The 20596-nt window shown below is 42.5% G+C and overlaps 1 protein-coding gene across 2 annotated transcripts in view; it reads right to left on the bottom strand.

Annotated features, from left to right (window-relative positions):
- Positions 1–14990, bottom strand: part of Tp53bp1 (tumor protein p53 binding protein 1) — a 96861-nt gene extending 81871 nt beyond the window's left edge. For both annotated transcript variants that reach the window (XM_008822327.2, XM_017795389.2), the window contains exons 1-5: positions 14861–14990; positions 14102–14286; positions 13792–13885; positions 13451–13535; positions 3241–3386 (exon numbers count right to left, since the gene is read on the bottom strand). In XM_008822327.2, the coding sequence (XP_008820549.1) occupies positions 3241–3386; positions 13451–13535; positions 13792–13885; positions 14102–14286; positions 14861–14867 (517 nt within the window). In that variant the 5' untranslated portion in view covers positions 14868–14990. The remainder of the gene's footprint in view (positions 1–3240; positions 3387–13450; positions 13536–13791; positions 13886–14101; positions 14287–14860) is intronic.
- Between the last annotated feature and the right edge of the window lie 5606 nt (positions 14991–20596).

The raw sequence follows: 20596 nt of genomic DNA, 5'->3' as shown, positions 1-20596 counted from the left end.
TTTGGTCTTTTTGAGACAGGGTCTCCTTGTAGCCCCAGCTGTCCTGGATTCACTATGGAGACCAGGCTGGCCTCAAACTCACAGAGATCCGCCTGCCTCTGCCTCCCAAGTGCTGGGATTAAAGGCGTGCGCCACCATGCCCAGCAAATGTAATTTTTTTAAGGGGAATATATAATGAAGTTTCCAAAAACTTACAGGAGCTAGAGAGATGGCTTAGTGGTTAGGAGCAGTGGCTGTTCCTGCAGAGGACCTGGGTTCTGTACCCAGGACCCACATTGCGGCTAACAACCAACCATAACTCCATTTCCATTGGATCCAACATCCTTTTCTGGCCAGAGGCATTGCATGCATGGGTGCACTTACATATAAGCAGGTAAAACACTCATATACATACAACAAAAATAAAAACTTGGGTACAATAAAGTCTTAAAAAGCACTTAATGTGGTAGATTATGTGAATCTGCAGATATACCAAAAACCACATCCAAAAATACTTGAAAAATAAATGAAGAGAAAATAAACAAAATGTGGAAAGGGAGCTGATCAGAGTTGGTCTGATTTGGTTGGTTTGAAAGTTTGTTCTGAGCTCTTACTATATAGCACAGGCTGGCCCTGAACTTATGATCTTCCTGTCTCAGACTCCCTGAGTCCTAGATTTCAGGCATGCATCACCATGCCCAATTTACTGTTTTGGGTCTTTCATGTTTCCCAGAGTCCTAGTCACTAGTATGTGGTGTTATTATGAGGTAGTTGAATCTTTTGATTTTTCAAACAGGTTCTTATTATGCAACATGGGCTGAACCGGAGCTCGTTATATAGCCCAGGCTGGCTTCAAACACATGGCAATCCTCCTGCCTCAATTCCTGACTGCTGAGATTACAGAAGTGAGCCAAAACACCTGATGGTGGGATCTAGTGAAACAAAGTTAGGTTATTCTGGGAGCTATTAATCCATTATGTACATTGAGCTGTGGCAGGCTTGTTTACTTTGAGTTTGTGTTTTGCACACCAGTACCCAATCTGCCAAGTCAGGAAGAATGTGTTTATATGGTGGCGTTCACAACAAGTATTTGACCGCTCCTTGACCCTCAGATACAGGTGGGAAAAACAGCTGTTGAAGCTAATTGAGTTAAGCAAACGGTGGCTAGCTATGATGTTCTACTGTATAAAAAGGCTGAGCTAAAGTAAACCGGGGCTGCAGTCCCTACTGACAGTCCTCCCAAGTATCTTTTCTCTGTCTGTTGTTTTTTCTTTCAATCCTCACTCCCCCTTTCAGGTACTGTCCGTCTTGTCTTGGCTGGCTGGCACTGGCAAGTGGCGCCTGGAACAGGGACCTGAAAAGTAGGGGAAAAAGTGAAGGACACCACTGGAGAAATTAAGTGCGTGCACTCGGTAAGATTGGGGAGTGGTGAGTATTTATCTTGGGAGAAGATGAGGCAAGGAAACAGTCGCTTGTTCTTTGTACATATGTTAAAGAATATGCTTTGGGCCCGAGGAGCAAGGGAAGGATCCTTCAACTGGACAATGGAATGGCCCCGACCCTGTATTGATATGGGGAAGAGGGCATGTTTGTATTTTTCCGTAGGACGCAGATGGAGCCAGGTGGCTGCCGGAAAGGCTGGTGAGGTTTGCCGGACGAGTGCCAGAAAGAGAAGTGGAAAAGAATGATGAGGCGACAAACATGGCTGATGATGTTCCCACAAGTGATCTTGGCTGAGTTATACTGGACTTATGTTCCTGATCCACAATATTGCACCCCGAGATATGGAAGGAAAAAGAGATAGTAGTGACTGTGAATGACTCTTGGTTAATTGCTCAGCCTGCTTCAAAACACCTGATGATGCAAGTGGTGACAAATTTTTATTATTTGGGATCGGGAAGCGGGCTGCCTATTTGTTTAGTTAAAAATAAGTCCAGGTGTGTACAAGTAGATGACTGTGTGCTTGTGGGACGAGGTGGATACTGTACCAATGTCAAAGTGTTATTGCCAAGAGATACTAGAGAAAAATTTCTCCACAAGCATTTCCACCCTGTAAGCAGTGGCAGATATTCTAAACAGGTTGAGAGCCACCTTACCATCATGGTCCTCTATCACTTCCATTGTGTATGGTTTAGTGGGACTTAGCATGCTTTTCCTCCTATGTCTTTGTTTTCATCTGGTGGCAGTAAAGTTATTTATGAAATCCTGTGGCAAGTCAAAGCTGCTGTGCATGATATGAGATTACGCTCCCTCCCCTAACAGAGGCTGGTAGTCAAAGACAGGTAAGATCATCTGGGAGAAAGTCAACCTAAGACAGGGTGTAGCTGATGGAAGCCGATGACAGGTAAGGCTTTGCTCTAGCAGAAGACAACCTAAGACGGGCACCGTCCTTCTGTCCTGGATATAGCATAATCTGGGGTTATAAAAAATAGGGGGAGATGTTGGGAGCTATTAATCCATTATGTACATTGAGCTGTGGCAGGCTTGCTTGTTTAGAGTTTGTGTTTTGCACACCAGTACCTAATCTGCCAAGTCAGGAGGAATGTGTTTATATGGTGGAGTTCACAACAAGTATTTGACCGCTCCTTGACCCTCAGATACAGGTGGGAAAAACAGCTGTTGAAGCTAATTGAGTTAAGCAAACGGTGGCTATCTCTGATGTTCTACTGTATAACAGGGCGGAGCTAAAATAAACCAGGGCTGCAATCTCTACTGATAGTCCTCCCAAGTATCTTTTCTCTGTTGTTTTTTCTTTCAATCCTCACACCCCCTTTCAGGTACTGTCCATCTTGGCCGGCTGGCACCAGCAGGTTATTAGGGGTAGAGGCATGATCTTAAGATGATATTGGAACCCTGGACCCCTTTCTTCTCTCTTATTTCCCAACTAACATAAGGTAAGCAACTTTGTTCCATGTGCTTCCCCACCATGATACTCTGCCTTGCCACAGGTCCAAAGTGACCAAGTAAGTGTCCATGGACTGAAATCTCTGAAATTGTGAGCCAAAATTTTACATTTATTTTCTCAGGTATTTGGTCACAGCTTTGGAAATCTGATTAACACAGAAAATTAAATCTACCAGAGCTACAAATTCACAAACACCAAATTAGGTGAGAGATCTTATTAATAGTCAATTTCTTAATGATTCTCAATTTGATGATGAGCTATGAATAACATGACAAAGAGAAATTTAGACTTCTATATGCTCACGGAAAGGGGCATAAAGGAATCTATTGTATCCTGAAAAAAGGGCACAAGCATACCTTCAACACCAAGGGAGCGTGCATTATCATCTGGAGCATCCTCTTCCACCTCTTCTTTCTCCTCTTCCAACTCTTCTTCCTTCTCTTCCAACTCTTCCTTCTCTTCCTCTAAGAGAGGAGCAGCTTCCACTGACACTCCCAGAACACTACACAGTAAAAGGAAATCATGTGATGCTCCCAATAGGGTAAGATTCTGTTCAAACAACCCAGATTTGCTATGACTTAACCACACATACCAATTACCTGTTAGCCAAATTTGAAATGTGAACAAGCCTCACGCATTTAGAAAGTACCTGAAAAGTTCATAAGTCAAAATATTATACCAAATTAAATAATACAAAAACTAAACAGGCCAGGTGTAGTGACATATACCTTTAACCCCAGCACTCAGGAGGCATAGGCAGGTGGATCTCTAGGAGTTTGAGGGCAGCCTCATAGGGACTTCCAGGACAGCCAGAGCTACATGATTAAGACCCTGTCTCAAAAAAAGAAAAAGTTGGGGGTGGGGGGCTGAAGATGGCTTAGTGGTTAAGAGCACAGGTTGCTCTTAGGATCCAGGTTTGGCTCCCAGAACCCACATAACTCCAGTTCCAGGGAATTGGAGCCCTCTTCTGACCTTTGTGAACACTGAACAACATAGATGCATTTACTATGCATGTAGGCAATATACTTATACACACAAAATAAAACTTTTTAAAAAAATTAACCTCAGAAAAGCAAATGTATTTTGAGCAAGGATAGAAAAATCATTAAGAAAACTGATAGGAATATTCAAAAATACATCTATTAAGCACTGGATGTTTAGGGATACTCAAGGATATAAACTATTAAGCATGCACAGGGGCTGGAGAGATGGTTCAGTGGATAAAAACACAAACTGCTTTTACAGAGGACCCAGGTTTAATTCCCAGCACCCACATGGCAAGTAACAACTGTAACTCCAGTTCCAGGGGATCCAATGCCTTCTGACCTCCACAGGCACTGCACGACACGGGTACACTTACATACATGCAGACAATACACAATAAAATAATTTTTTTTTAAAGAGCACTGGCTGTTTCTGCAGAAGACCCAGGTCCAGTTCCCAGCACCCACATGGCAGCCAACAACAGTCTGTAACTCCAGTTCCAGGGGATCCAACACCCCCATTGGCCTCCTTGGGCACTATATGTGTGGTACACATAAACAGGCAAATACTCATACACATAAAATAAAAATACAAATTTTTGTCTTTTAAAAAGTACACTGGGGCTGGGGAGAGAGATTAGTGGCTAAGAGCACTGGCTGCTCTTGCAGAGGACCAGGATTCAGTTCCCAGCACCCATATGGAGCTAACAACTTCCGGTTCCAGGGGCTCCCACACCCTCTTCTCACCTCCATAAGCATTGCACAACATGGGTGCCTTACATGCATGCAAGCAAAACACCCAAAATAAAATTTTTGGATGGTCATGGATGCTCAAAAATACTTCTATAAGATGGACAAATTTCACAAAAATATTTAAGTAAAAAGCCTTAGACTACACCGGACCAAAGAATCTAAGGTTGGCCGGGCGTGGTGGCACATACCTTTAATCCCAGCACTTGGAAGACAGAGGCAGGCAAATCTCTGTGACCAGCCTGGTCTACCTAGTGAGTTCCAGAACAGTTGGGGCTACAGGGAGATCTTGTCTGAAGAAAGAATCTAAAGTTTAAGAAGCCTATGTGTTAAAAAAAAGTTAAGGCGAGGCTGGAGACATGGCTCAGCAGTTAAGAACACAGGCTGTTCTTGCAAGACCACCAGGTTCAAATTCTAGCACCCACAGGCAACTAATAACCATCTGTAACTCCAGTTCCAGGGAACTGGAATTTGATGGCCTCTTCTGTCCTCTGTGGGAATTGCACAACACAAGTGCACTTGCATGCATGCAGGCAATACACTCATACACATTAAAATATAAAAGTTAGGACTTGAGAGAGAGCTCTGCTGTTAAAGAGTTCTTGCTGGTTTTGCAGAGGACCCAGGTTCAGAGTCCAGCACCCACATTGGGCAGCTCCCAATTACCCATAAGTCCAGCTCCAGGGGATCTGACCCCTCTCCTAGCCTCCACTAGCACCTGCACTCAGAAGCATGTAGACAGACACACACATTTTTTTAAGTTACTACCATAGTCTAGGTGTGGTGGTATGTGCCTTTAATCCCAGCACTGCGAAGGTAGAAGCAGGAGGATCTCTGTGATATTGAGGCCAGTCTGGTCTACATAGAGAGTTCTAGGCCAGCTTGGGCTAGAGGATGACCCTGTCTCAAAAAATAAAAAGCTAATGCCATAGTCAACAAAAAATACAACACAAAATTGTCTATATAAGGCCAGGTGTAGTAACACATAGAAGCACTTAGATGACAGAGGCAGATAGACCTCTGTAAGTTCAAGGCCATCCAGGGCTACATATTAAGATCCTGTATGAAAAACCAAAAAAAAAAAAAGGCAAAATTGGTCTACATAAAAGATGCAGAATTCGGGGGCTGGAGAGATGGCTCAGTGGTTAAGAACACTAACTGCTCTTGCAGAGGACCCAGGTTCGATTCCCAGCACCCACATGGTAGCTACGAACCATCCTTAACTCCATTTCCAGGGGAATCCAAAGCTCTCTTCTGACCTCCACAGCACTGCACAGCACAGGTACACTCACATACATGCAGGCAACACACTCGTACACATAAAAGAATTCAAAATATAAATGGTTAGCATGGAATCTAAAAATAGAAACATATTTTTTTTGGTCTTTTTGAGACAGGGTCTCCCTGTAGCCCCAGCTGGCCTAGAACTCACTATGTAGACCAGACTAGCCTTGAACTCACAGAGATCCACCTGCCTCTGCCTTCCGAGTGCTGGGACTAAAGGCATGCACCACCACGCCTGGCCGTATCTTTAAACTTGTAAAGAAATTAAAAAAAAAAAAACCTGCCAAATTACCAAAAAAAAATATTATCCAAGCATGGATGCCTGCAATCCCAGCATTTGGGAGATGGAGGCTAAAGAACCAGAAGTCCAAAGTCAGCTTCTGCTACACAGTGAGTTCAAAGCCAGTCTGGCCTATATGTCACCTTGTCTCAAAAAATGTTTTTCTTAATCCTTTACTATTATTCAGTGCTACCCAAACTAAGATGAGAAAAACATACATACACACACTCACCTCTTAAGCCCTTGCCTTTAATCCCAGCACTCAGGAGGTAGAGGCAGATGGAGCTTTGTGAGTTCGAGGCCAATCTGGTCTACACAGGGAGTTCCAGGCCAGCTAGGGCAACAGGGATACCCTGTCTCAAAAAATGAAAACAAAGACATATACACATCTCTTAGATACAAAAAGTAAAAATAAACTGTTCCTTTCTGGCAAACAACTTAGAAATGCTTATCAAGAGCTTTAAAATATAACTGTAGCCCCAGCTGGCCTGGAACATGCAGATTCACCTGCCTCTGCCTTTGGAGTGCTGGGATTAAAGGCATGTAAGACCACGCCCAGTTCCAATTTTTCTTTTTGAGACACAGTCTCATTAACCTGAGCTGGCCTCAAACTCATTATGTAGCCAAGGATGATCTTGATCTGACCCTCCGGCCTCCACCTCCTGAGAGTTGGGATTTACAGGCATATGCCACCATATTATTTACAATGATTTTAATTGTAAGAAATAATTTTTGAAATGTGGAAAGATCCTTCCACAAGCGTATTTCTGAATATTTAAAAAATATTTTATGTGTACTTGTGTATTGCCTACATGTAAGTGCACCTGTGTCATGCAATGCCCTCAGAGGATAGAAGAGGCTGTTGGATACCCTGGAACTGGAGTTACAGACAGTTGTTAGCTGCCATGTGGGTGCTGGGATTCAAACCCGGGTCTTCTGCAAGAACAGTCAAGTGTTCTTAATCACTGAGCCATCTCTCCAGCCCCTTATCTCTGAATGTTTACAGTTATTAAGTAACCATGAGTGAACATGATGCTCCATCCCTGGAATTCCAGCACTTAAAAAGGCTGAAACAGGAGGACCTCACGTTTGACACTAACCTGTGCTACATGGCAGTGTCTATCTCAAGACAGAGACAGTGAGAGAGGAAGTAAGTTAAGGAAGGAGGCAGAGGAGACAGTTCGTAATCTATAAAAATATGCTGTCACTAAAAATGTTCGAAATAATCAAATGCAACATGTGACTCTACTATTTATAGATTAGATCCTAAATGTAAGATATAAATAAAAGTGATCCTTGAAACAACTGGAGAAATCTAAATATGAGCTGTATAGATATTATGGAATTAATTAAAAGGTACCATAGGAATATTAAGGGAAGGCTGAAGTCAACAAGACGGCTCTGTGGGTAAAGGCACTTGCTGACAAGTCTGATGATCTGAGTTTGATCCCTGCAACCACACGTGAAAGGAAGGAATCACTGACTTCCACAGGTGTCCTCTGGCCTCCACAAGGGTGACATGGCCTAACCATTACCGCACAAACAGAAAAAAGTGTAGCAAAATTTTTTAATATGTATTTTTATGTGTATGAATATATTGCCTGCATGTGTGTAAGTGCACCCGTGTTATGCAATGCCCATGGAAGTCAGAATAGGGTGTCAAATTCCCTGGAACTAGAGTTACAGATGGTTATTAGCCACTATGTGGGTGCTGGGCATTGAACCTGGGTCCTCTACAGGAGTAGCCAGTGCTCTTAACCACTGTGCCATCTTTCCAGCCCCGTAATAAATTTTTTAAGAAACAACTGAGTATATTAAATTGGTTGGGAGGCGGGTGCAATAAAGGGAGCTTAGGATAGGGGAGGGGATCTAAATAACATCAAATTATATTGTATGAAAAATGCAAAAATTCAGTTTAAAAAGGAACAAATTAATAAAGGAACAGATTAATAAAAATTAATAAAAGAGGCTATTTTTTTTTTTTAATGGAAAACCACATACTTGATCCTTCTCAGTCTTTTGATAGTTCTTCCCTGTACCCTTGACATCCAACTCACAGTGGTCTCAGTGAGCCCTAGACTGCTTCTCTGGCTATATTCAACCTCTTACTCAGACTCAAGTTTTGTTTTTTTGGTTTTTTGGTTTTTTTTTTTTAAAGAAAGTTTCATTGTATAGCCCAGGCTGACTGAACCACACCACGATCCTACTGCCACGGCCTCCTGAATACTGGAGTCACAGGTGTGCAACATCACACCCGGCTCAAACTCAAGAGTTTTGAATATAGTACCACCCATGTGACTCTGCAGTGTAGCTCTACATCAAGACTCTTCACTGAGCTCCAGACATGCATACCAAACTGTCTACTCAACATCTCCAACAGCTAAGATGCAGCTCAGTTTCAACATACCTAAAACTACATAGCTTCTCCTATAATCTTATCCTCTCAATAACCACTCCAATCTTCTAGCTGCTCAATCCACAAAACTGGAATTTTTATACCCTCCTTCCTGCCTATGCTCCACATCTGATCCCTCTTTAAATCTTTTTTTTACTTTTATATGTATGTGTGTATTGCCTGCATGTAGACAAGTGCACCCATGTTGTGCAATGCCTGTGGAAGACAGAAGAGGCTGTCAGATCCCCTGGAACTGGAGTTACGGACAGCTGTTAGCTGCCATGTGGGTGCTGGGATTCGAACCCAGGTCTTCTGCAAGAACAGTGTTCTTAACCGCTGAGCCATCTCTCCAGCCCCGAATCCTATTTTCAAATCTCAGAATCTCACCAATCCTCATCTACTTCTACCCTAGATCAGCCACTTCTGGAAATAAACCAAGTATATTATCCTACTGAAAAATACTTAAATTTTGATTAAAATTAAAAACCTGCTCTGTACTGGGCATGGTGGCAAATGCCTTTAATTCTAGCATTTGGGAGGCAGAGGCAGGCAGAATGTGAGATCGAGGCCAGTCTGGTCTACATAGTAAGTTCCAGGCCAACTAGGGCTACAGGGGGACCGTGTGTCAAAACAAACTAAAAACTTGCTCTGTAAAAAACCTTTGAAAATGATGAAAAGACAAAATATTTACAAACCATATATCCTACAAAAGACTATATCCAGACTATATAAAGAACTCTCAAAATATAACAGGGCTGAGGATGCAGCTCAGCAGTAGAGCACTTGTCTAGCATGCACAAAGTCCTGGGTTCAATTCTTGGAAGAGGAGGGAAAAAAAGTGAAAAATAATCCAATTTAAAAATGGGAAAGAGACATAAATGACATTTCCCTGAAGACAGATGGCAAACAAGAACATAAGATATTCACTATCATTTGCCATTAGGAAAAGGTAAATCCAAACTACAATGAGCTATAACTATACATTTAACAGAATGGCTAAAATAAAAAATAGTGAAGAGGGCTGGAATTGTAGAGTGCTTGCCCAGCATGCAGTTTGCACAAGGAGCCAGGCATAGTGGCATATGCCTGTAATTCTAGTACTCAGGAGGCAGAGACAGGCAGAGCTCTGAGTTTAAGGCCAACTTGGTCTAAATAGCAAGTTCTAGGTCAACCAGGACTATATAATAAGAACCTGTCTCAAAAGTACACACACACAGAGGACTGCTCAGGTAAAGGCCAAGCCTGACAATTTGAATTTGATTCTCAGGGTCCACATGGTAGATAGAAGGAAAAAAATCAGCTCCCCAAAGTTTTCCTCTGATCGCCACATGCACATATGTGCACTGGTGTACACACAAGTGCGCATGCACACAATTTAAATAAATGTAGTAAAAAATTTACCCAAGCATTTATAGTAGTTTTATTCACAACAGTCGAAAATTGGAAATAAGATATATTGCAGTCTATGAACAGTGGTATAGCTAATATTCTATAAAAGACTATTCAGAAACAGGAATGAAGAAACTGATACATGGAAACACTTCAATGAAGTTATGCTGATATATAAACTCTGTGGGATGGGCTTTTTTTCTATAACATTTTGAAATAAAATTTTACTAATGGACCATAGACTCATGATTGCTAAAGGTCCAAGCCCCACAGCAGGAAGTACGGCTGCAGAAGGCAGTATTAGGCATCCTTATGGTGCCAGAACTATTCAGTCTCCTGGTTGTAATGGTAGATACACAAACTCTCACAAGTGATTAGACAATAAAATACAATATACCCACCCACAATGGAACAGGAAATCTGAATGGTTTCTGTGAACTTTTATCAATATCAGTATTCTGTTGTGATATTATAGTTTTGTAGAATGTTACTACTGGAAGACACTGGGCAACTACTAGGCAGCATCTCTCTGCATTCTTTTTGTTTGTTTTTTAAGAGGGTTTCACTATGTAACCTAGGTTAGTCTTGACCTCACCATGTAGTCCAAGCTGGCCTCAAAACACACAGTGATCCTCCTGCCTTAGTCTCCCAAGTACTAAGATTACAGGCCTGAGCTACCACATTCAGCTCTCTGCATTATTTCTTGCAATAGCATGTGAGTTTATATTTAAACTTAAATATGTTTAATGGGGGCTTCAAATGTGGCTCAGTAGTAGAGCTTCCCTAACACAAAATACATAAATTCAATCCCCAGTATCACATGAAAATAAATATGTAAAAATCAATTTAAAAAACTACAGTATTTTGGGCCAGCGAGATGCTCAGAGTGTAAAGGCGCTTGTTGCCAACCTGTGGACCTGAATGTTGATCACCAGAACCCACATGATGGAGACAACCAATTTCCAAAAGTTATCTGATCTCCAAGGCACACATGTACCCTCTTCCGCCCATGCACACACAATATTAAAAAAAAAAAAAATTGATGAGAAAATGTAAATCTATATATGTATATTCCTCCATATTACAAGACATTCCCTATTTAGGAACATTAGTTTATATAATTAGGACACTAGATAAGAAATGAAGATTTCTTTGGTGCTTTATGACATAGAAAAAATTTCAATTTTAAAAAAATAATTTTTTTTTTTTGTCTTTTTGAGACAGGGTCTCTCTGTAGCCCCAGCTGTCCTGGAACTCACTATGTAGACCAGGCTGGCCTTGAACTCACAGAGATCCACCTGCCTCTGCCTCCCAAGTGCTGGGATTATAGGTGTGTGCCACCACACCCAGCTTATAAAGATTTTTAAGGGCATTTATACTTATGGGGGTGTGTGTGTGTGTGTGTGTGCGCGCGCGTGTGTATTTTGAAGAACTCCCAATCTCTTGGACTCAAACTCAGATTCTTTCCAGTTTCATGACCTTTGCATATGCAGTTAATATCTGGAAAGTGCCTCCTCTCATACTGCAGCTTGTCCTCAGCTAGTCAACTATGACTAATTTATGTTTATTGTTTAGATTGCATTCCTCAAAGAAGTGTTTCTCTATTCCCCAGATTGGGTTACTTGTATTTTTTCCTTTTTGTAATGATCATAATTGTAACTAAGAACTGATATAAAGACTAGGTCTCCCCTACTAATTATAAGCTCCGTGATAACAAAGCCCCTTTAAAGTGCATGCCATAGTGCCTGCACATTTATTGAACATGACTATAAATCTGTTTTTAGAGCTGGGTGTGGTGGCACATGCATTTCATCCCAGCCCTGGGAGCCAGAGGCAGGAGGATCTCTGTGATTTCAGGGCCAGCCTGGCCTACATAGCGAGTTCCAGGCCAGCTTGAAGCTACAGGAAAACCCTATCTCAAAAAGAGCAAAAAAAATAAATAAATAAAATCTGTTTTTAGTGAAAGAGCAAGAACTACACATTGATTCAAAAAAGGAAAAGAGCCGGGTGTGGTGGCCTGTGCCTTTAATTCCAGCCCTTGGGAGGCAGAGGCAGGTGGATCTGTGATATAGAGGCCACCTGTCTCCCATCATGACTTCCAGGTGGGCTGTGACTAAGGAGACCCTGTCAAAACAACAGTCCAAGCTGGGCGTGGTGGTGCACGCCTGTAGTCCCAGCACTTGGGAGGCAAAGGCAGGCGTATCTCTGTGAGTTCGAGGCCAGCCTGGTCTACATAGTGAGTTCCAGGAAAGCTGGGGCTACAGGGAGACCCTGTCTCAAAAAGACGAAAAAAAAAAAAAAAGCAAATACTCTTTTCTAAGACCAAAAAAAAAAAAAAAAAACCAAGAAAAGCAGTAGGAACTTCCCAAACAGTACTGTTGTGTTTACAATAGGATATGTCTACTACTTGTCCCCACCCTGCAAACCAGAATGTGATAAGCCAGGTACATACATATTCTTTAATGGCAAAACCAAAGCAAGATAACACAGTCAAGTGGCACCAGGCATAGTGGCTCACTCCTCTAGTTGAGACAGGAGGATCACCATGATCCAAGGACAGCCTGGATTATGAGTTCCAGTGAGTTCCAGAACAACCTGGTCTACAGAGTGAGACTGTCTCTAAAAACAAAACCAAATGGGACTGGAGAGATGGCTCAGCAGTTAAGAGCACTGGGTGCTCTTGCAGAGGACCTGGGTTTGATTCCCAGTACCCATATGGCAACTAACAACCATCCTAACTCCAGTTCCAGGGGATCCAACGCCCTCTTTTGACCTCTGAGGGCACTGCATGACACAAGTGCACTTATGTACAAGCAAGCAATGCATTCATACGCTTTAAAAAAAAAAAAAAAAAAAAAAAGCCAACACTTGGGAGGCAGAGGCAGGTGGATCTTTGTGAGTTCAAGGCCAGCCTGGTCTACATAGTGAGTTCCAGGACAGGTGGGGCTACAAGGAGACCCTGTCTCAAAAAGACCAAAAAAAAAAACAGATGAGTGAAGCAGCTGGGCATAGGAACAAGAACCATGGCAAATAACAGAGAACCCCTGGCCACAGTTGTCCAACAACAGCAAATTCTCTGCGCATTCTTTTCCCCTTCTGTGTAACGGAAATGTTTTCATTGCATGACTGCTTTAAGGATAGAATTAAATGAGATTATGTCAAATACCAGTATCAGGCCTAACACAGAGGATGAACTCAAAAAATGGACAGGCATGATATACACAGGCCACAGTCAAACTGAAACAGTTTAAGATAAAGATTATGACTTGAATATTATAGTTACAAAAAATATTATCTCCTCAAAAGAGATCCCAGCTTTCAGTCCTAAAACAATGCTATCTACATAATTCTCGAGCCCCATTCCCTAATTCAAAAAAAAGATGATTAATCTCTTATCTTTAGAATAATCTATCTTTAGGCAACTGGTAAAGAGAGGAGTTGATCCATTAATAAATTTAAATCAATTCCTTCAAACTCTAGTATACCTGCTTATTCTGTTTGGCTGAGGTAACTGTTCTATGACCTGACTCACGGAACCACACGTATGCAAATCAGAAGATTCCACAGGGTCTGGGGGGAAAAAAAATTTGATATTAGCACAAAAGGCATTTGTCACAGAACTTTAATGCAGATTCAAGAATACAAGCAACACCAATCTAAACTGACACATTAGAACATCATGAATTTTTGAATGCTTACTATATATCAGATAGTGCACTACAGTATGCTTCCTTACATATATTCATCACAGCTGTGTATTCAAATCCACCTGATACAACAGTACCTTAAAAAATGCAAAGGGGTGTGATAGCTTTGAACTGCTCACCTGCAGCTTTGTCTTCTTTCAAATGTTCATTGCACCCACTATTACTGTCTCCTTGCACTTCTGAAGCTGTTTGTTCAGTATTAGATACACTATCCTAGAAAACACACATATAGAATATTCTCACAGTATGTGAAATAATCCAAAATAAGACTTATTACTGCATATGTCAACATGTTGATTTTATTTTTCCCAATTTGTCCAAAAGATAATGATTGCCTAAATACTTAAGCTTTCTGGTTAGTCTGGATTAGGGGGTGAAAAAATTAAAACCCACCTCTGTTCAATCACTTTCAATCAAGGTATCACTCACCAACACAGGGTTCTCTTTGTGCATCTGTAGATTGGGAAGGTGTCGAGACAGCATACTGAAGTGAGAACCAGAATCATCTTCCAGAACTTGGCTTTCAGGTTGAGAATCTTCAATTATCAGGCAAGGAGTATCTTGCTGAGAGAAATCCGAATCCAACTGACTTCCAGTAGGGTCCATCTGCTCCCCTGGAATGGAATAACAAAAGATCAGTCTGTAGAATAACACTACGAGCCTTCCTCACACAATCTGAGCTTAATAATGGGGCGGAAGTCTAAGAGCTGGGAAGGGGACCAATCGAGGCTCCTTGGAGTAAGAGGTATTTGCAATCAATGAAGTACTTTCCTGCGCAACCTCCCAACCCAGCGTTCCTTCGATATTTACAAGCCTCCCTATGCCCCCCCTCCCCACTTTCTCAGCACCTTCCCGCAGACACCCTTTCCCTCCTTCCTAACCTCTTCTCCCCGCCCCTTTTTCCACCGCCCCCCCAACTCTCCACGCGTCCTTCGGCGGCTCCGGCGCCCCGAGAAGGCCGCTTGGCATCGCGGCCCACGACAAGCCCCACAGCCCGGCTGTCCTCACGACCACTGGGCCGCGGCCGCCTCCCCACCCCCTCCTCAGACCCGCCAACCCTGTCCCCGCCGCCGCCGCCGCCGCCGCCGCCGCCATGCTTGCCACCCCGCCCCCTCCGGGCAGCCAGCCCTGCCGGACCCACAGCCGAGCCTCTACAACCGGCTCGGGCCGGTTCGGTCCCCGCGATACCTGGCATCCCGGCGGGAGGTCCCTCGCGCTGGAACTAGAGGTCTCTGCACGCTCCCCAGGCCCCTCCAGGTCGATCCCCAGGTCGCCACTGTAGCCACCGCCACCACCGGCCCCGAACTCCCCCTTTTCCCGTCACGTCACGCAGGGTCGGATCGCCCATTCGCTACTACTGCCAGTCACTCAAGAGATCCTGTGGGTGACAGGCAGCTGAGGTGGAGTGCCCGCCCCCGCGTAAGAAAAAGGAACACGGCGGCGCGTTTCCATGGCAGCATGGACGGTGCAGGCCCTCCCCCTAAAGCAGCCAGAATGACAGTATCCTTGAACCGAAGGGACCTTGAGAGGGTATGAAATCAAGTCCCCTTGCTCCAGGACAACGGCAATTCCCACAGCTCGGACAGCTGAGAGCCTCCGCCTGCTTCCTACCATTCACTCGCCGTTAAGGCCCTTCGCTGACGGCCGTGGAAAAGGAGTTTCCCAGCTTCCAAAGAAAGGGCAAAGAGGAAGACTGAGACTAGCTAGTCCTTGGGAGCTGGGGAGATGAAGAGCGGAGACTGGGTTTTACCAGTGTGGGTCAGGATCCCGTTGGTGTGCCTCTCCTGAATTCAGAGGGCCTCGATTTTCACAATTCATGCCTCTGCCAGTTTTTTTCTGTTGAGGTTTCGTTGTGGTTTCACAGTATCTGAAGGCCCTTAATACGTCTTATTGTTCCCGCTCCCTTTCGGGCCTGCAGAGAAGGAAGGTATTTCCAGCTTCCTACTTGAGTATCTTTGCCCTTTCTTTTATGGGATTGCAGCAGCCCCACACGTTTTGCGCCTCCTGTTAGAACTGAGTATTGTGATTCTCAAACTAGTGGTGAAGAGAACAGCTGTCGCCCCTATTAACTCAAAAACCTAAAAGATCCAAGCCCTGAGATTTAATTATCCTAATTATGGTGTCAGGGTCTTATAAAGGGTGTGGCAGCTGTGACAGCTATTAATGAACTAGGCCCATGAGACATATGTGTTTTTTGTTGTTTTAATTTAAATAGTGGTTGGATCTGAGCTAGAATTCTAACCAAGCAGCTGTCTGTAGGGAAAGCACCTAACAATGCCAAGTACATACATAGTAGGCATTAAATAGGAGTTCATTTTCTCTACACCAGACTCAGAAATACTTAGGCACAGCCCAACCATAATTCCCTACTTCTATAAATGCCCAGTTCAGCACTTGAAATAATCTAAGCTGAAGAGAAGCATCTACCAGCCAGTTTTCTCCCATTGCTTTAAATTACAGTGATGACATTTTCCTAAACCAAATATCAAAGCATGTTGTCTGAGTATATACTATTTATGGGAACAAAAGGACTGGATCAAATGAAATTGTTCTGAAAAAAATCTGTAATCTAGATTTAGAATTCTAGAATGTTTTACTACTGGAGCAAAAATGAATCAGAGCTACACTCACTTTTTAATCTTAAAATCATTTATAATTGACTTCAATCTTTCGACACTCCTGATGCTACAGAATATCAGAGACCAGATCAGGTGAATATTAACTATACTAGGGGTAGAATGTAAATCCATCTGCTCAACTTGAGAGGGCCAAATAATCAGGTCTTGTGATAGCAAACTGGCATTGGTTCCCATAAAAATTCCCTCAAATGCTGAGTGTGGTGGTGTATGCCTGTAGTACCAGCACTTGGGAGGCAGAAGCAGGCAGATCTCTGTGAATTCAAGGACAGCCTGGTCTACATAGTGAATATGGGGCTACAGGGAGACCCTGTCTTTTTAAAAAAAAAAAAAAAAAAAAAAAAAAAAAAATTCCCTCAAAGTCACCATCTTTTTGCTATTCTCTAACTTCATGTTGCATTTCTCCTTCCCCACTTGAGACATAAATACATGGGTCTTTCTGATTACTCGGTTAAAAAATTGTATGTGTGTCAAAACTCATAAAATTTTAAAAAGTAAATTAAAGTTCAATAAACATGACTAAAATTAAGTAAATAAGCTTGAACCATTCCCATTACTAAATAAATTGGGGGGGGGGGTGTTGTTCTCTTTAAATACTGGGAGAAAAATTGTGAATTCCTTGTTAGGCAGTGTAGCAATTAATCATTAAGTTACCAGAAAGATCAGAAAATACAAGCAGGCCGGGTATGGTGGCGCACACCTTTAATCCCAGCACTCAGGAGGCAGAGGCAGGCGGATCTCTGTGAGTTCAAGGCTGGCCTGGTCTACAGAGTGAGTTCCAGGCAACTGGAGCTACAGGGAGACCCTGTCTCAAAAAGACAAAAAAAAAAAAAAAAAAAAAAAAAAAAAAAAGTAGAAAGAAAATACAAGCAGGATGGTTACCCACTGAGGCTATGACTAATTAAACCTAGGTGAGTCAAAGCCTTTCTAGGCTCCTAAACTGCAAAGAAGCATCAGGGCATCTATTTACAGGTATATCTTTATCTAAGCCACCCCATGCAGAGAAAAATCTAATCTACCGCTAATGTCCTCCCAGGAAAGAAAATCTCATCAGACCCAATAAGACCCAAAGCTTAACACTCCTTATTGTCAGAAGTTTTTCTTCTAATTATCTCACCTAAGTCCTCTCTTCTGAAGCTTAAAGCCATTTTCTCTCATACTGTCTTCAATTGCTCTCCTTCAAGCCTAGAGAGAGTCTCCCCAAGTTGTGATCATCCCATTGGGTCCTACAATTTTGTAATAAATTTAAACCAGTCAAAAACAAAAATGCAACATGTCTTTATCAGTCTTTAAAATTACATGAATTTATTGTGTGTGCATGTGTATGTGTGTAGGTATGAGTGTGCCATGGCACATGTGTAGGTCAGAGGACAATTTATGGGAGTTGGTGCTTTCCTACCATCATGTGGGTCCCAAGGATGAAACTCCAGGTCATCAGTCAAGTCTAGCAGCAAGCACCAGTACCCACTGAGGCCATCTCACTGGCTCGCAATCATTTCTTTGAGATTTCATCAAAAACTTTTCTAAATGAATTCCTGCCAGTTTAACCTTCCCTCACCAACCTTTTAAGATGCTTTAAGGTTTTCCAGTAGACACTCATAGTTTTGGACCTCGGTGGCAGAGAACGCTATTGATGATCTGACAAGTACTTAACAATAGGAACATAATCATCTCTTTTATGCTACAAGAGTAAAGTATTACAAAATGATTGATAATTAATCCATAATTGATACTAACCCCTAGGCTGTCTTCTGTTGTGCTTCATGTTCAGTCATATACCAATGTTATAACTAATAACATGTATTATTACAGTTTTACTATGTGGCAGATAATGTGCTGTTTTATATAATCTCACCTAATAGCCTCATAATTCTATGAGAATTACAGATGAGCAAACCAAAGCTTTGAGAGATGGCATAAAATTGTACAATGTCTCCTAGTTTAATAAGGGAGTCAAAACTTGAACCCAGTCCATAGCTATAGAGGTTGTATACATAACTGAGGAAGAGCAGTGACAAGCTGCAGAAGTTAACATAAAGCTTTTGCTTTGTTTCAGAATGTGTTTTCATTCAAATACTGTAGGTATTTCTAATATTCTAGTAATTTATAATTAAAATAATGTGGCAAAAACAATGTGATGAAAATACTGAGATCTGGGCTGGAGGGATAGCGCAGCCATTAAAGGCTAAGGCTAACTAACAACCAAAACTAAAATACTGAGATCCTTAGGAAGGAGTTACATCAACAGAGAGGTGCTGATATAATCAAGATGTGAAAGCAAACCTACTTAAGATAGTTTGTTAACTTGGTTAACCTTCTACCTCTAGGACAATAAACCTACCAGTACCTGAGACCCCTACAGTAGAAGCAATCCTAGACAGCACCCCTCATCTCTACAGAACTTCCCATCATATTTTTAAATTAAAATTTATATATATGTATATGTGTGTGCGTGTGTGTGTGTGTGCATGATGTGTGTAGGTGTGCACATGGAGGTCAAAGGACAAGTTTGTGGAGTTGATTCTCTTCTACCTTTATGTGGGTTAGGGGATCAAACTCAGGTTGCCAGGCTTGTACAGCAAGCTCTTTAATCTGCTGAGCCATGACACCAGCCCTCCTTTATCTACTTTCTTCGGTAAACTTTTTATTTTGAAAAAAATTGACAGTAAAGGCTGGAGAGGTGGCTCAGTGCTTAAGAGAAATGGACACTCTTGCAGAGGACTCAGCTTTGGGACCTAGCACCCACATGGCAGCTAACAACCCTCTGAAACTCCAGTTCTAGGGGATGCAACGCCCTCTTATGGGTTCCACAGGCATTGCACACATGGTTGAACCTACATGCAGGCAAAACAGTCATACACATAAAATAAATTTAAAATTTTTTTAATTCAGTATCAAAAAGAAATGTTGCATTGTTCTGGGTGTGATGGCTCACATCTAAAATTCCAGCGCTTGGGAAGCTGAGGCAAGAGGGTCAGGAATTCAAGGCTAGTTTTAACTACATGAGACTTCATCTCAAAAAACTAAAAAGGGGACTAGAGAGATAGCTTAGCACTTAAGAGCACAGGCTATTCTAGAGGATTCAGGTTTGATCCACAGCAGCCATATGTTCCCTCTCTTCTGGCCTCTGCTGGCATTGCATGACATGAGTGCATTACATACATGCAGGCAATACACTCATACACATAAAAATAGGTTAAATATTAAAAAAAAATAAAGGGGCTGGAGAGATGGCTCAGCGGTTAAGAACACTGAATGTTCTTGCAGAAGACCTGGTTTTGAATCCCAGCACCCACATGGCAGCTAACAACTGTCCATAACTCCAGCTCCAGGGGATCCCACAGCCTCTTCTGTCCTCTGCCGGCATTGCATTACACGGGTGCACTTACCTACATGCAGGCAATGCATGCATACACATCCACCAGATGGACCTGAACCAGTATCCAGTCTACAAAGAGGAGGGTCAACACAGAGGAATCATTTCTTCCATGCTTCTAAGCGAAGCCAGCCATGATTGAGTAGGATCTTTGACTTATCCTCACATAGAGGGAACTGGTAAAAGAACGGAGCCAGGTACTCCTCCCAAGCCTGTGTTACCCCTGAGGAAAAGATCCTGAAATGACCTTAAGGGTTAAAATGGCATATGTCTTACCATTATTAAAAAGAGTGAATTTAGTTCCAAAAAAAATTTTTTTAAGTAATTAGGTAATCACCAGGCATGGTGGCGCACGCCTTTAATCCCAGCACTTGGGAGGCAGAGGCAGGTGGATCTTTGTGAGTTCAAGGCCAGCCTGGTCTATATAGTGAGTTCCAGGACAGCTGGGGCTACAAGGAGACCATGTCTCAGAAAAACCAAAAAAAAAAAAAAATTGGTTTATCTGGGCCAATTGTAGAGTCTTAAACACCCAAAAGGAAAATATAACCAAAGATTAATGGGGCCAATATAATTTTTTAAGAGTCCATGTGTATAGCTAAAGGTTACATAACAAGAAACAATGCCAGACAGGAGATACCTTCCTTTGAGTTATTGGCCAGGGTGGCCCAAAAGACTCTCAGACAGTAACCCAGCATAAAACTGGGAAAATGAACAGCAGACCCCAATCTTATCTAAAGGAATATTGACAACTGATTGCTGCTAGATGAGGAACTGCTGATCTTCCTAAAACAAGGATCTCTAGATAGGCTGACTAGATTCAGAAGGACAAGCACTGGGGAATGCCTGGGGGCGCCGACAACACAGTGGACAGTAACAGGGATGACAGAGTATCTGGGCTCCAGTTGGGGGGTC

Source organism: Nannospalax galili, unplaced genomic scaffold (genome assembly GCF_000622305.1).
Source record: "Nannospalax galili isolate Female #2095 unplaced genomic scaffold, S.galili_v1.0 scaffold1909, whole genome shotgun sequence".
NCBI classification, from domain to species: domain Eukaryota; kingdom Metazoa; phylum Chordata; class Mammalia; order Rodentia; family Spalacidae; genus Nannospalax; species Nannospalax galili.
The sequence above is the reverse complement of the archived record's forward strand: the minus strand, read 5'-3'. Positions and strand labels throughout refer to the sequence as shown.